Source organism: Rhincodon typus, chromosome 13 (assembly GCF_021869965.1).
Source record: "Rhincodon typus isolate 14 chromosome 13, sRhiTyp1.1, whole genome shotgun sequence".
NCBI classification, from domain to species: Eukaryota; Metazoa; Chordata; class Chondrichthyes; order Orectolobiformes; family Rhincodontidae; genus Rhincodon; species Rhincodon typus.
Window position 1 is genome coordinate 4,831,211 of NC_063344.1, and position 16,252 is coordinate 4,847,462.

The 16,252-nt window shown below is 42.1% G+C and overlaps 1 protein-coding gene across 1 annotated transcript in view; it reads right to left on the minus strand.

The window, feature by feature from the left end:
- Nucleotides 1-16,252, minus strand: part of gk5 (glycerol kinase 5) — a 78,594-nt gene that overhangs the window by 53,081 nt on the left and 9,261 nt on the right. The window contains exons 2-3 of the mRNA XM_048604484.1: nucleotides 12,490-12,583; nucleotides 414-489 (exon numbers count right to left, since the gene is read on the minus strand). Coding sequence (XP_048460441.1) covers nucleotides 414-489; nucleotides 12,490-12,583 — 170 coding nt within the window. The remainder of the gene's footprint in view (nucleotides 1-413; nucleotides 490-12,489; nucleotides 12,584-16,252) is intronic.

Here is a 16,252-nt window from a genome sequence, read left to right on the forward strand (position 1 = left end):
ATGAATCTCATTTATATTTTCCAGATGTGACATCTTCAACTCTGCCTGACCTATACAGCTTATGAGCTGGCAGATGATTTGCCGTTTTAGTTCTGGCAAGTTTACAGAAATTTGAAACAAGGTGGTTTATTGTTCTAAAAGCCTGGGTTCTTTTTCACGAAGAGGGTGGGGAATAAAAAGGGCCTCTACTTCTCCACAATTACATGACACAGCAAACCTTCTGGGAACAAGCAGAAGGCAAAATAAATGAGTGATTACTGTCCAATTTTTATTCTCTGCACAAAAAAAAGTCGTCCCCTGCAATTCTTCAACAATAAAACAAATTTCTTAGATGGCAATTGCAGACCTAAAGCTGGTTCTAGTCCATTCAAAGCTTGTAGCTGAAGGCATGTTAATTCTCTTCAAATACTTACTTGTCCCAAGTGACAAATGTTGCTCTCTGTGTTGAAATGCCAAGAGCGGCCATCTGCTTCATGTGCAATCCAGAATCTAGAAGCACAAAAAAAAACAGGGTTCATTTTAATTGAATGCACAAACTAAGCTAGAAAAACCTTGCTGAGTTTTGATTGACAGCTAACTTGAAGCAGTGGGAAGGTCCAAAAGGTGGCCCTGAGCTTAATGCTACTGGGGTATTCAGATAAGCATAGCATGCTTCCAGTTAGTTTCTATCCCTTTTAACCAGATAAACTGTGCCTATGAGGGAGGGGAAGTTGATAACAATAGAATTGCACTTTCAAACAAGAATCTACAGTCTTCAGCCAAGTCCTAATTCCAACAATGGAACTGCAAAGAGTCTCTCCAAATGCGACAAGAACATGTTGTATCAAGCTTTCTCCAACACCCAAGTGACCCAGGCCAAGATTCTAGGGAGGATCCCTGACAGGTAAAGGCAAAGGTAAAGGTAAAGTCATCACTGTCACAAAGTACCATCGGGCTGGTCTCTTATTAGACAAAGAGACAACTGGTGATGATCTAACCTGAGGGTCACCACACCTCAGGTGAAGTTGAGTAGTTGGGTATGGTCAAAGGTGGTAGATTCATGGTAACCTCAGCCAGCGTGGGAACTGAACCCATGTTGCTGGCATCACCCTGTATCGCAAACCAGCTAGCCAGCCAACTAAGCTAACTGACCCCCACCCCTGCTGGAACTATAACACCAGCAGAAAGTTCTCTCTCACCACCTTCAGGAATTTCACTCCTGGGGTTTTTTTTTCATGGACATACAGGAGACAAAATTAGAACAGTTCTGGGCTACTGAAGGGTAATTAAAAATAAGAGGACCCTGTGAAGTTGAGGCATACCAATACTGAAAGGGCCTTGAATGAAGCAAGAATTGGTTTCACAAGCAGTTTATAAAACACAGAGCACCAAAGAGGTCAAGGCTCAGTCGTCACTGTGACTAGTTCACCAGTTAGAAAGAAAATGCCCTAAATACAGAATTGTGTACCCATACAGCAATTGAGCAATAGAGCAGCAACAGACAATTTTAACCTTTCAAAATTGGGCAGCGTTAGCCTAACTCATTCAAACGAAGTTCCTTTTTTCACTATTTACAACAGACACATTAGTCCATTCAAATTTCTGAACAAAAATTTTGTACAATCCAGTTAAATGTATTCATTTTTCAGCAGCAGCGGGAGGTGACAGCGAGGACCAGGGGGCTGCCGGGAATATATTTGGGCAGCGGCTGAACCAGAGACACTAAACGTGTAGTGTCTCCCACCCGCCCCTCTGTGGTGTATTGGTAAAGTAAGGTTTTTATACTTTTTCTATTTCTTCTGTATTGTGTAATTGGTTAAAAATTTACTTTCTTTTCTTAATTTATCTATTAATTGGTTATTTGAAAAGACCATAGCAGAGAAGTATTAGAAAGTATTTAACTCATAAATTGATATAAAGTAATAAACTAAGTAGAGATGGCTGGGCAGGTGATGTGCTGGAGCTGTATGATGTGGGAGCTGGCTGATCCCATTGTGAACGGCAGTGACCACATCTGCAGCAAGTGTTGGTTGCTGGAAGAACTCCGGCTCAGAGTTGAAGATCTGGAATCTGAGCTTCAAACACTGCGGCACATCCGGGAGGGGGAAGAGTTACCTGGACGCTTTGTTTCAGGAGGCAGTCACACCTGGTAGACTAAGTAATTCAAATTCAGTTAGTGATCAGGGACAACAGGGTGTGACTGCAAGTGAGGCAGGTAGGGGGATCCCGAGTTCAGGAGTGGAGGAGCCTCAGCTTTTGACCTTATCCAACAGGTACGAGATACTTGCTCCCTGTGTGGATGAGGAAAAGGGCTGCGGGGGGGGATGAGCCAGCTCACCGTGGCACCATGGTGCAGAAGGCCATTCAAGAGGGGGGAGCAAAAAGACAAGTGGTAGTTATAGGGGATTCTATAGTTAGGGTGAATAGATAGTATCCTTTGCAAGCTGGATCGGGAGTCCCGCATGGTGTGTTGCCTGCCCGGTGCCAGGGTGCAGGACATCTCTGACCGGCTTGAAAAGATATTGGAGCGGGAGGGGGAGGATCCAGTTGTTGTGGTCCACGTTGGGACTAACAACATAGGCAAGGCTAGGATGGAGGACCTGTTTGGGGATTATCGAGCACTAGGAACGAAATTAAAGAACAGGTCCTCGAGGGTCATAATCTCCGGATTACTGCCCAAGCCACGTGCAAATTGGCTTAGGGATAAGAAAATTAGGGAAGTAAACACGTGGCTAAGGGAGTGGTGTGGGAAAGAGGGGTTCCATTTCATGGGTCATCGGCATCAGTTTTGGAACCGGAGGGATTTGTACCGATGGGACGGTCTCCACCTGAACCGATCTGGAACCAGTGTTGTAGCGAAAAAGGATGAATAGGGTTGTCACTAGGACTTTAAACTAGTGAGTTGGGGGGAAGGGAAAGGGAGAACAACAGGGAGTATGATGGTAAATAAAAAGGTAAGCAGTAGGTTAGCATGTGTGCAGGAGGATTTAAGTTCAAGGCAGACTATGAAAGAAGCAAAAAGAAAGGATAGCTCAGGAGATATTATTAGAGATGTTGGAAATCATGAGGGTAAGAAAACTAGCATAAAGGCACTTTACCTGAATGCTCGTAGCATTCGTAACAAGGTTGATGAGTTAACGGCACAAACCATCGCGAATGAATATGATTTGGTAGCCATTACGGAGACATGGTTACAGGATGGTCACGACTGGGAGTTAAATATCCAAGGGTACCAGACTATTCGGAAGGACAGACAGGAAGGTAAGGGAGGTGGTGCAGCTCTGATATTTAAGGACGCCATCAGGGCGGTGCTGAGAGATGATATAGGTTCTATGGAGAATGAGGTTGAATCCATTTGGGTGGAAATTAGAAATTCTAAGAGGAAAAAGTCACTGATAGACGTAGTCTATAGGCCACCAAATAATAACGTCACATTGGGGCGGACAATAAACAAAGAAATAACTAATGCCTGTAAAAATGGTACGGCAATTATCGTGGGGGATTTTAATCTACATGTAGATTGGTCGCACCAGCTCGGTCAGGGTAGCCTTGAGGAGGAGTTCGTTGAGTGTATCCGTGATAGTTTTCTTGAACAGTATGTAATGGAACCGACGAGGGAGCAAGCTATCCTAGATCTGGTCCTGTGTAATGAGACAGGAATAATTAATGACCTCATAGTTAGGGATCCTCTTGGGAGGAGTGATCATAGTATGGTTGAATTGAGAATACAGATGGAGAGTGTGAAGATAAAATCCAATACCAGGGTCCTGTGCTTGAACAAGGAACTACAATAGAATGAGGGAGGACTTAGCTGAGTAAACTGGAAACAAAGATTTTATGGTGGGACAGTTGACGAGCAGTGGAGGACTTTCAAAGCAATTTTTCAAAGTGCTCAGCAAAAGTATATTCCAGTGAAAAGGAAGGACTGTAAGAAAAGGGGTAATCTGCCATGGGTGTCTAAAGAAATAAGGGAGGCTATCAAATTGAAAGGGAAGGCATACAAAGTGGCCAAAAACAGCATGAAACTAGAAGATTGGGAAAACTTTAAAGGCCAACAGAAAGCCACAAAAAGAGCTATAAAAGAAAAGTAAGATAGAACATGAGAAAAAACTAGCGCAGAATATAAAGACAGATAGGAAAAGTTTCTACAAATATATAAAATGAAAAAGAGTGGCTAAAGTAAACGTTGGCCCTTTAGAGGATGAGAAGGGGAATTTAGTTATGGGCTATGATTAAATGGCCGAGGCATTGAACAGGTATTTTGTATCGGTCTTCACAGTGGAAGACACTAATAACATGCCAGTAATTGACAAAGAGACGAAGGTAGGTGAGGACCTGGAAACAATCATTATTACGGAAGAGGTAGTGTTGGGCAAGCTAATGGAGCTAAGGATTGATAAGTCTCCTGGCCCTGATGGAATGCATCCCAGGGTACTAAAAGAGATGGCGGGAGAAATAGCAGGTGCACTGGCGGTAATTTTCCAAAATTCGCCGGACTCTGGGGCAGTCCCAGCAGATTGGAAAACAGCAAATGTGACGCCACTGTTTAAAAAGGGAAGTAGACAAAAGATGGGGAATTATAGACCAGTTAGCTTAACCTCTGTAGTGGGGAAGATGCTTGAGTCTATTATCAAGGAAGAAATAGCAAGGCATCTTGATAGAAATTGTCCCGTTGGACAGACGCAGCATGGGTTCATGAAGGGCAGGTCATGCTTGACAAATCTTTTGGAATTCTATGAAGACATTACAAGCGAGGTGGACAATGGGGACCCAGTGGATGTGGTGTACCTAGATTTCCAAGAGGCCTTCGACAAGGTGCCGCACAAGAGGCTACTGCATAAGATAAGGATGCATGGCATTAAGGGTAAAGTATTAGCATGGATAGAGGATTGGTTGACTGACAGGAAGCAGAGTGGGGATAAATGAGTGCTATTCTAGCTGGCAGTCAGTGACTAGTGGTGTGCCTCAGGGATCGGTGTTGGGACCGCAATTATTTACAATTTATATAGATGATTTGGAGTTGGGGACCACGTGCAGGGTGTCAAAGTTTGCAGATGAGACTAAGATGAGAGGCAGAGGACTGCGAAACTTTGCAGAGGAACATAGATACATTGAGTGAGTGGGCAAAGGTCTGGCAGATGGAATACAATGTAAATAAATGTGAAGTCATACATTTTGGTAGGAGTAATAGTAAAAAGGATTACTACTTGAATGGTAAAAAGTTGCAGCGTGCTGCTTTGCAGAGGGACCTGGGTGTCCTTGTGCATGAATCACAGAAGGTAGGTCTGCAGGTACAACAAATAATTAGGAAGGCAAATGGACTTTGTCCTTCATTGCTAAAGGGATTGAGATTAAAAGCAGAGGTTATGTTGCAGCTGTACAAGGTGCTGGTGAGGTCACACCTGGAGTACTGTGTGCAGTTTTGGTCTCCTTACTTGAGAAAGGATGTACTGGCACTGGAGGGGGTGCAAAGGAGGTTCACTAGGTTGATTCTGGAGTTGAAGAGGTTGGCTTATGAGGAGAGACCGAGTAGATTGGGATTATATTCATTGGAATTCAGAAGATTGAGGGGGGATCTTATAGAAACATATAAAATTATGAAGGGAATAGATAAGATAGAAGTAGAGAGGATGTTTCCACTAGCAGGTGAAACTAGGACAAGAGGGCACAGCCTCAAGATTAGAGGGAGCAGATTTAGGACTGAATTGAGAAGGAACTTCTTCACCCAGAAGGTTGTTAATCTATGGAATTCCTTGCCCAGTGAAGTAGTTGATGCTACTTCGGTAAACATTTTTAAAGAGAAGGTAGATTTTTTTTGAGCAATAAAGGAATTAAGGGATACAGTGAGAACGCGGGTAAGTGGATCCGAGTCCACGAAAAGATCAGCCATGATCTTATTGAATGGCGGAGCAGGCTCGAACTAATATGGTTCAGCATGGCATTGATAATATCCTCTTGTGAAGCAAAACTTACTTTGCCAACAGTGGGTGAGAGGTTAAAAGTTGTTGTGCTAGTTTTGATGAGTAATACCAGTCATGAGACTGCTCCTAGTTCTTATGTCCTTATACAATGTCATTTCAAGGTTTTAATTCAACGTCCATTTGAGATGATATAGTAGAAGGATTAACTTAAACAAACTGAAATTCTGTTTTCACATTCAAAATATTTTAGAAGTAGTCACATCTGTTCCAATCTCGGAAATCCACACAAGCCTCACAATGAGATATCTGAACTTGTCCAAGTCAGGCCTACTCAACATGCCTGTTAAATGGTTCAACTGTTGGGAGCCACACCTTCAGTTGCCAAGGCTCTGAGCTCTAGAATTAACCTTCCCCGACCTTCTGCATCATTTTCTCCATTCCTTAAAACCCACCACTGTGACCAAAATTTTAGTCATCTGACTTATAGGAAGATATTAAGACTCATATTTTGCTCCATAATGTTCATATGAACCATTTTGCAATGTCTTTCTGTATTTAAGGCAGCATATAAATCTCATGACTGGTATTACTCATCAAAACTAGCACAACTACTTTTAACCTCTCACCCACTGTTGGCAAAGTAAGTTTTGCTTCACAAGAGGATATTATCAATGCCATGCTGAACCAAATTAGTTATCAAACAAGCACAGAATAAAACAAATTTCAAACCTTCCAGGACCTTTTGGTATTTTGCCTTTCAAATAGTTTCCAATGCCAAAACAAAATTAGATTTGATGAAAGGAGTACATTCACAATCTGAACATTAGCAGGGTAAGGAGACATGTACAAATTTGATAAAAAGCAAGTTCAAGATATGAAATGCTTTATGCAAAGCCACTAAAAAAAGTGACAAATGTATCCAAAATTGTATTCCAGATTAGATAGTGAATGACACAAACTCTGGAGTATGTCAAAACAAAGTTTGAATGCAAACTGTGGCTTTAAAATGGAAGAATGAAATGGACAATCTAAATGGGTCCATTCCTGTTAACTGGTCCACAATCATAGAATCCCTCGAGTGTGAAAGCAGGCCATTCAGCCCATCAAGTCCATACTGACCCTCCAAACAGCATCCCACCCTCCTACCCTATCTCTGTTACCCCCGCATTTCCCATGGCTAACCCACCTAACCTACACATTCCTGGACACTATGGCCATGCTGAATTGACCATACTCCCTGAACTGTACATCTTCAGGAGGAAACCAAAGCACCCAGAGCGAACCCACGCAGACACAGGGAGAACATCTGTATGCAGTTTGCACCATCACCTGTGGCCCTGGTGCTGTAAGGCAGCAGTGCTAACTATTGAGCCACCGTGCCACCAAAATGACATGGTAACAGTTCTCAGGATTTACTTGCAGATTCAATTTAAGAAACTGTTGTCCAGTTAATCTAAAGAGGAGACCAACGATTGTCAACGATCATTTAAAAACTGGTCCAACATTTCCTTGGAGGCAGACCTTCATTAGGGGCCTACAACAAAAGCAGTAGGTCCCAATTCTAGGAACCCATCCCATTGTTGGCACCACCTATTTTCTCTGGCACAGCACAAGGTCAAATCTGCATCCTACAATCCAAATGGGTCAGTCCCATTGACACAGTAAACATATCCCTCTTGCAACCTTCACAGGCGTGGGCCAATTTTGAGGATACATGGTTTACCACGTGTTGGAAGACTCCTGAGCCACAGTCTGGACTTGGGGAGCTTTTGAAAGGCATGTTTAAAACATCTTGCCGATGTCACCTCTAAAAAGATTCCCAGCTTGTTTTTATAACAAACCTTCCAGTCCTGGCAATATCCTGGTAAATCTTATCTGAACCCTCTCCAGTTTAATAACAACCTTCCTACAATATGGTGACCAGAACTGCACACAGTACTCCAGAAGAGGCCTCACCAACGTCCTGTACAACCTCAGGAATACAACCTATTCATATACCCATCCAGATGCCTTTTAAATGTTGTAATTGTACCAGCCGCCACCACTCAAAGGTCTGAGTGATGAAGGCAAGCATGGTAAATGCCTTCTTAACCACCTTGTCTACCTGTGACACACATTTCAAAGAATTATGTACCTGAACCCCTAGATCCCCCTGCCTAACTTGAGCAATAATATTGCATGGGAGGACCCCTTAAATACAGACAGTCAGGAAATTTCCAAGCTTTGGCTTCTCTACAAAAAGCTTGTCCATTATCCCTTTATTTTTGAACCTAATTTATTTACAGGAGTGAGATTTCCCTCCTGTCCTTACAACCAAGTGCAGTTCTAGATTGAAATGTGAAAGAGACAAACTTGAAAATTTACATTATACTGTACTTTTAAAATCTTCAGTTTAAGCAAGCAATTCTGGTTAAGGAAATTAAAAAGGAAAATCAGATAAGCTTATGCAAACACATTTTTAGATCCCAGCTGGAGCACAGTGTACAGCAACAGGTGCCGCGTTATATCAAAGACGTAGTATTGGACAGAGTTTAGAAGAGGTTTACAATGATTTTGGGAACATGAAATTTCAGTGTTGAGGACAGATTGCAGAAGTTGGGACTGATCATCTCGGAGAGAAAGTGGCTGAGAGGTCATTTGTTAGAAGTTGACAAAATGACAAATGAGCTGGATGAGGTAGATAGGGGTGTTGCCAGGGTTGGAGGGTTTGAGCTATAGGGACAAGCTGAACAGGACAGGGCTATTTTCCCTGGAGTGTCACAGACGGAGGGGTGACCTTATTAGAAGTTGAAAAATCATGACGGGCATGGATAGGATAAATAGCCAAGGTATTTTCCCTGGAGTGGGGCGAGTCCAAAACTAGAGGGGATAGGTTTAAGGTTAGAGGAGTAAGATTTAAAGGGACCTAAGGGGCAATATTTTCAGAGGGTGGTGCGTCTACAGAATGAGCTGCCAGAGGAAGTGGTGGAGGCTGGTACAATTACAACATTTAAAAAGACATCTGGATGGGTATATGAATAAGAAGGGTTTAGAGGGACATGGGCCAAATGCTGGCAAATGGGACTAGACTAATTTAGGGTATCTGGTCGACATGGACGAGTTGGATCAAGATGGGCAGACAAAGCAAAGGCGATGAGAGGAAAACAACTCTATCACCCAGTGAGTAGTTAGGGCGTGGAATGCACTGCCTGGAAATGTGGAGGAGGCAGGTTCAACAGACATTCAAGCGGGGCATTGGATGATTATTTGCATGGAAATGGTGGGCAAGCAGATACAGAAAGAGCAGGAGATTGGCACTGGGGAATATTGCTCACTTGAAGAGGCAGTGCAGGCATGATGGGCTGAATGGCCTCATTCTATGCCCTCAATTCTGTAATAACCTGCGGTGGGCTATCAGCAACAGGGAGTCACTGAACTAATCCACATTCAGTATTTAGATCTAAATCAAGACCTTTGAGCACTGCATGTGACACTCTACTGTTGGATCAGATTAATTCCACAAAGAGATTCCATGTCTTGTGAAGCAAAAAAACTTTTGGAAAAGGTTGATTAAAAAGGGACAGGATACCTGCAGCAATGCTACAGTCATCAGTTTTCAAAAACAATAACTAGGGCTCAGATAACCAATTTACTTCAGGGAACCAAAGCGGTCTTTCACTATCCCATTAAAAAGCATCAATCCGCTTTGCAAGTAAATATATAACAGAACAGTACAGTACAGGCCCTTTGGCCCATGATGTTGTGCCGATCTATTATCCTACTCTAAAGGAGAAACTACCCTGCATACCCTACATTTTACTATCCTCCACGTGCCTATCCAAGAGTCACTTAAATGTCCCTAAAAGTATCTGACTCCACTTCCACTGCCGGCAGCGCATTCCACACACCCACCATTCTCTGTGTGAAGAACCTACCTCTGACATCTCCGCTATACCTTCCTCCAGTCACCTTAAAATTATGCCCCCTCGTAATAGTCATTTCCACCCTGGGAAAAAGTCTCTGACTATCCACTCTATCTATGCCTCTCACCATCTTGTACACCCCTATCAAATCACCTCTCATCCTTCTTCACTTCAATGAAAAAAGCCCTAGCTCTCTCAACCTTTCCTCATAAGACCTGCCCTCCAGTCCAGGGAGCATCCTGGTAAATCTCCTCTGCACCCTCTCTATAGCTTCCTATAACGAGATGACCAGAACTGAACACAACATTCCAAGTGTGGTCTAACCAGAGTTTTAGAGCTGCAGCGTAACCTCACAGCTCTTAAACTCAAATCCCCTGCGGATGAAAGCCAACACACCATACGCCTTCTTTACAACCCTATCAACTTGGGTAGCAACATTGAGGGATCTATGGATGTGGACTCCAAGATCCCTGTTACTCCACACTGCCAAGAATCCTGCCATTAACCCTGTATTCTGCATTCAAATTCGACATTCCAAAATTAATCACTTCATACTTCTGCTCCAACCTTAAATTCTGATTATATAAACTACTGTCCCAAGTTCTCTGCCCTCAAGTTTCCTAGAACCATAGCCAAGCCTCCTCCATGTGGAGACCTTCAGGCTTTCCCTGGGCCAGCAGGTGCATTTATCAGAGACCAACGTTGCTCAACAGGAAAGAAAGACAGTACAGACTTGGGAGGATGCTGTTGCAAAATTATTTGCTCTTTGTTTTAGTTAAATCAGGCTGAAACAGGAAACACTGACATGGAAGAAAAGTTGTGAAATTTTCACGAGGTCTTTTGTCACTGCCTAACTTCAGGCTCCAGCTCATCGCATCTTTGGCTGAAATCTTGGTTCCGGCCTCCCTTCCATCAGGACTCGATTATTCCAAAACACTTCTAACTGGTTTTGAACATGCTACCCTCCAGGTATTTGAGATATAGCGCTGGATTTCACGTCTTAGCCTGCAGCAAGTCCCATTCTCTATCAACCCTGTGTTCTTTCATTTACAGGGGCTTCAAGTCAAGCAACCTCAATTTAAAACAAAACAAAAAAGGTGCTGGAGAAGCTCAGCAGGTCTGGCAGCATCTGAGAAGAAAAATATCAGAGTTAATGTTTCGGGTCCAGCGACCCTTCCTCAGAACTCTGGACCCAAAATGTTAACTCTGATTTTTTTCTTCACAGATGCTGCCAGACCTGCCGAGTTTTTCCAGCAACTTCTGTTTTTGTTCCTGATTTACATCATCCACAGTTCTTTCGGCCTCTATTTAAAAACTCCCTTCCTTGGTTTCAAATCTCTCAATTGCAGTGATAATGTCACCAGGCCAATAATTTAAAATCCAAAAGGCAATGCTCTAGAAATATGGGTTCAAATCCAATTGATGGAATTGAAAATCAATTGGTTTTTAAAAAAAAAAAAATCTGAAGTTAGGAGCTGTAATGGTAGCTGTGAAAACACTGCCAACTGTCAAAACCAATTCAACTCACTAAATTTTTGTTTTAAAAATCAATTTGTTGAGTTGTGTTGTTACACATATCCAGAACTGGCCAGATTTGAACCCAGGCATCCTAGTCCAGAGGTAGTGACACTATAACTGCCCCATTGAGCCCTGAGATTCACAACTACCCTTACACAGGAAAGAAATCTGCCACCCTTACCCATCTGGACTACATGACTAACGGACACAGCAATATGGTCAATCCATCTGCCCTGTGAAATGAAACTCAGTTAAATGGTAATTATGGATGGGCAATAAACGACCACCTCACTAATGACGTCCATGTCCTTTGAGCACATACAAAAAGATCTGAACTCTCTCAAGTCTCAGCCCAACCCACGACCCTCAAAGATATTCCAACCTTCATACTCTGACCTCCTGTGCCTTCCGAATTGGAGACACGTAAAGACAGACTATAATTAGAGACTTTGGGACGTTCCTCCAAATTGTGTAACAAGAAAGGATCAATTAACAATCATGTTGTGAAGGGTCCGTTAAGGAAAAGCGACCATTAAGTGATTGGATCACTCATTAAGATGGAAAACAAAAGTTAAATTCGAAACAAGGGCCCTGAATCTAAATAAAAAAGGGAACTATGAGGGTATGAAGTTTGAGTTGAAAAAGATGGGTTAATTATTAAAAAGGGTTGGCAGTGGATAGGCAGTAGCTAATACTAAAAGGAACTTGCACATGAGTTACAACAATTATTCATTCTTAGCTGGTGCAAAAAAGTTAACAAGGTGGCTCAACAATGGCTTACAAGAGGAATTAGTGATCGTATCAGATGAGACATAAAATTGCCAGATAAGGTAGCAAGCCTGAGGACTGGGAGCAGTTTAGGATTCAACGAGATCAAAAAGATTGATCAAGGGAGTAAAAATAGAGTGAGAGAGAGTAAACTTGCAAGGAACATAAAAACGTAAAAGCTTTTTTAAAATATATGAAGAGAAAAAGATTAGTGGAGACTAATGTAGCTCCCTTACATCAGCAATGGAGAAATACTGTGGGGAACAAAAAAATGGCAGTGGAATTGAGCAGATATTTTGCTTTTGCCTTCACAAAATATCTTGTAGATGTTAAGGAACAAAACCAGTTTCTTTGAATCTTCAATACAAGTTACTCCACTGAAAACCAAAATTTCTCCTTACCTTCAACTGCCTCCTTAACAACAGCAACAAATTGTTCGAACATCTCGTCTGGATTCACCTCCACCCAACCAGGCTTGGGATACAACATTTTTATCTGTTTGGAAAAATTGATAGCAACAAACTAAGGGGGAAAAAAAAATTTAAAAACATTTTCACAGCATCAATTGTTACATGACCAGAAAGTAGCATGCAGCAACGCAAAACTTCATAGACATTCAATAACCAGTTAAAAGACCATTGACTTTAACAAAATCAGTAAATGTGATCAACAAATCTTGATAACTTTAACATATGAAAATCATTTTCCAGCAATTGTTAAATAAATGGATATGTGAAATTAAGAAAAAGTTCATGGGTGTATCTGCACTAACTGCAATGGGATCAAGGCCTAATCCGAAGTTGGGAGCTAAACAAAGAAGAGTCCCCAAGATGCTGCACTTGATTCCATCTACACTTCCCGTTGCCTCAGGAAAGCAGCCAATGTAATCGAGGACCCTTCCTACCCTGGTTATACTCTCCTCCATCAGATGGAAGATACAAAAGTTTGAATATACGTATCAAGATTCAAGAACAGCTTCTTCCCTACTATCAGGCTTACGAACATATCTCATATTAAAAGTTGATTTTTCTCTGAACCTTCTCTGTAGCTATAACACTGTATACTGCATTTTGTTCTATTATCCAAACGTACTCATGTAAGGGATAACACAGTGTTATGCTGGATGAACACAGCAGGCCAGGCAGCATCAGAGGAGCAGAAAAGTTGACGTTTCAGGCCGGGACCCTTCTTCAGAAATGGGGGCTTATGCAAGGTATGACTTGCCAGGAGAGCACACAAAACTGTACTTTTCACTATCTCAGTACACATAACAATAATCAATCAAATCAAAAAAGTTCAGGTCTGGCACCAAATTTACACTTCACAGATTATGCAGACTAACCAATATTGGCTTTGTAGGAATAAGAGGTTGGTCAGTTAACTCAGTCGGTTGGATGGTGGATTTGTGATGCAGATGACACCAACAGTGAGGGTTCACTTCGCACACTGGCTGTAGTTACCAACAATGACTCACCTCAACTTCTCCCTTCAGCTGTGGCGTGGTGACCCTCAGGTTAAACTCACCACCACTTCACTCATGAGAGAACAGCCCTATGGGCCACTTGTAATGATAAAATCACCATAGTCCTTGTAGGAAGACACTAATATTCATTTTCATTTGTGTTACTACTAACTTACGAACAAACATTTACGGAAGACATAACACGTTTGATAAACTGAGATTTTTGACACTAACTAGCGAGACAGATAATGGGAAAACTAACAGATGCAGTAAATTTGAATTTTCATAAACATATCTAACGATGAAGTGCTACACAAGAGGTTACTACACAAAGTTAGGAGTTACGATGCATTTTGCACAGGCATTTTAATTCTTTTCAGACACGCACACCTCCCAAAAAGCTATGATGCTGCTTGGCCTGCTGTGTTCATCCAGCACCTTGTTGTCACAGAAAGTTTTAAAGTTAGTTCTCCATTGTCCCCTTACAGTGGAATGGAGTGTGGATATTCTGCATACCTTTTTTTCATGTGAGAAGACTTATTTTTGGAGTCGGTTTTAGTTTTTATGATGCTAGTGATCAGCCTTTTAGTTTCAAGTTTGTCAGGTCGTTATGAATATTTCATTATACAAATCTATTTAATATCTTGGAAAAATCATAACGCAAAGAATTGTAACAAGTAGTAATCACTGTGCAATCCTTAAAATAACTGCATAATTAGCACAGTATTTCATAATCACTTATTGGTCACAATTATTCATCAAAAGGTCATTAAGACTCTACACTTGATAACTGCAATCATGCAGCAACACTGCCTTGAGCAGATTCTCAATTGTGAACCTCTGGTGACCTTTACAAGATGTCTCTAATCTAGATCAAAGTGACCAGGCATGTGTGTGTATGAATAGGGTCATTATTCTTTAAAACCAAAACTCCCACAGAAATGGGAGTTCAACCTCATTTGGAAACATTTTCAAAAACAATTCAAATTAGTTTACAAAACAGTGGAGTACTCCAACAAATCGGATTTGGAAAGTACATTTATGTATCCATGGAATGGGTTATAAAGCTGCATTAAGCTCCATTAAAAGTAACTGACTGACTGTCACCCTGTTTACACAATTGTTCCAAATCTAACCCTACAATGTGTCATGCAATTCTAGATTTTAGAATTAGCTGAAACAAGAACTTTGTAAAGTTATGGACTTTTTTTAAAAAATAAAAGCAATTCATGGCACATGGGCATCACCAGCTAGACTAGCATTTATTGTTCATCCCTAATTGCTCAAGAAGGTGGTAGTGAACTGCCTTCTTGAGCAGTGTTTCTGAAAAAGTCCATACGCTGTAGGGGCACCCAGAGAATGACACTAGGGAGGGAGTTCCAGGACTTTGACCCAGCAACATTGATTGCATTGTAACATAGTTCCACGTTAGAATGGGTTGGGCTTGAGGGGAACTTGCAAGTGATTGCATTCCCATGTCTCCGCTGCCTTGATCTTCCAACTGCTTAAAGACTTGTATTTGGGAGGTATTGGTCAGAAGAACCTTGATGAATTGTGCCAGTGGTGGAGGGAATGAATGTTGTTAAGAATTATTCAATAGGGTGCCAATCAAGCAGGGCAGCTTTGTCCTGGATAGTGTCAAGCTTCTTGAGTGTTGTTGGAGCTGCACCCATCCAGGCAAGCGGGGAGCATTCCATCACACTCCTGACTTGTGCCTTGAAGATGCTGAAAAGTTACTGGGAAGTCCAGTGAACTGCAAGATGTCATCTTGCAGCCAGTGTTTACATGGCTGGTCCAGTTCAGTCCAGTCAGCTTCTCAGAGGAGAGTGGGAGACAAATGGGTAACACAGTTAAGATAGACTATTGTTGGAAATGGTCATTGCCTGGCATTTGTATGGTGTAAACATTGCTTGCCACTTGTCAACCCAAGCCTGGATATTGTCCAGATCTTGTGGCATTTGAACATGGACTGTTTCAGTATCTGAGGAGTCATGAATGGTGCTGAACATTGTGCAATCATTGGCGAACATCCCCACTTCTGACCTTATGATGGAGGGAAGGTCATTGATGAAGCAGCTGAAGATGGTTGGGCCTAGGACACTACCCTGAGGAACTCCTGCAGAGATGTCCTCGAGCTGAGATGGCTGTCCATTTTACTTTGGTAAGACTCTATAGGGAGAAAGCTTTTTCCCTGATCCTCACTGAAACCCATTTCACTCAGGCTCCTTGATGCCACTGCATCAGTAGTGGCCTTGATATTCAGGACAGTTACTCTCATTTCCCACTGAGCTCAGTTCATTTGTGCATGCTTGGAATAATGCTGTAATAAAGTTAGGAGCTGAATGGACCTGGAAGCAGCTAACCTGGGCATCTGGGAACAGGTTAACACTTTGCAAGTGCTGCTGATTTCACTCAAGAAAACATTTTCCACCACTTCATCGACTATTGAGGTGGAAATCTGAGAGCTTTGCAGACTGGGTGATCAAGACCAAAGCCAAAAGGTGAGTTGAGGTTATAAAGGATGGATATACATCAAGAGAACAACCAAAGCCGAGAGCCCAGTGCAGTGTGAAGAGTCAGGACCTGCAGTTGCAAAGACACGTATTCCCTGGGTTGTGAACAGGTTCCATTCTGGAATCCACCCTCAAGTCGATTTGTCCGCAAGTTGGAACACAATAGGAAGCAGCTGCTCTTAAGTACAG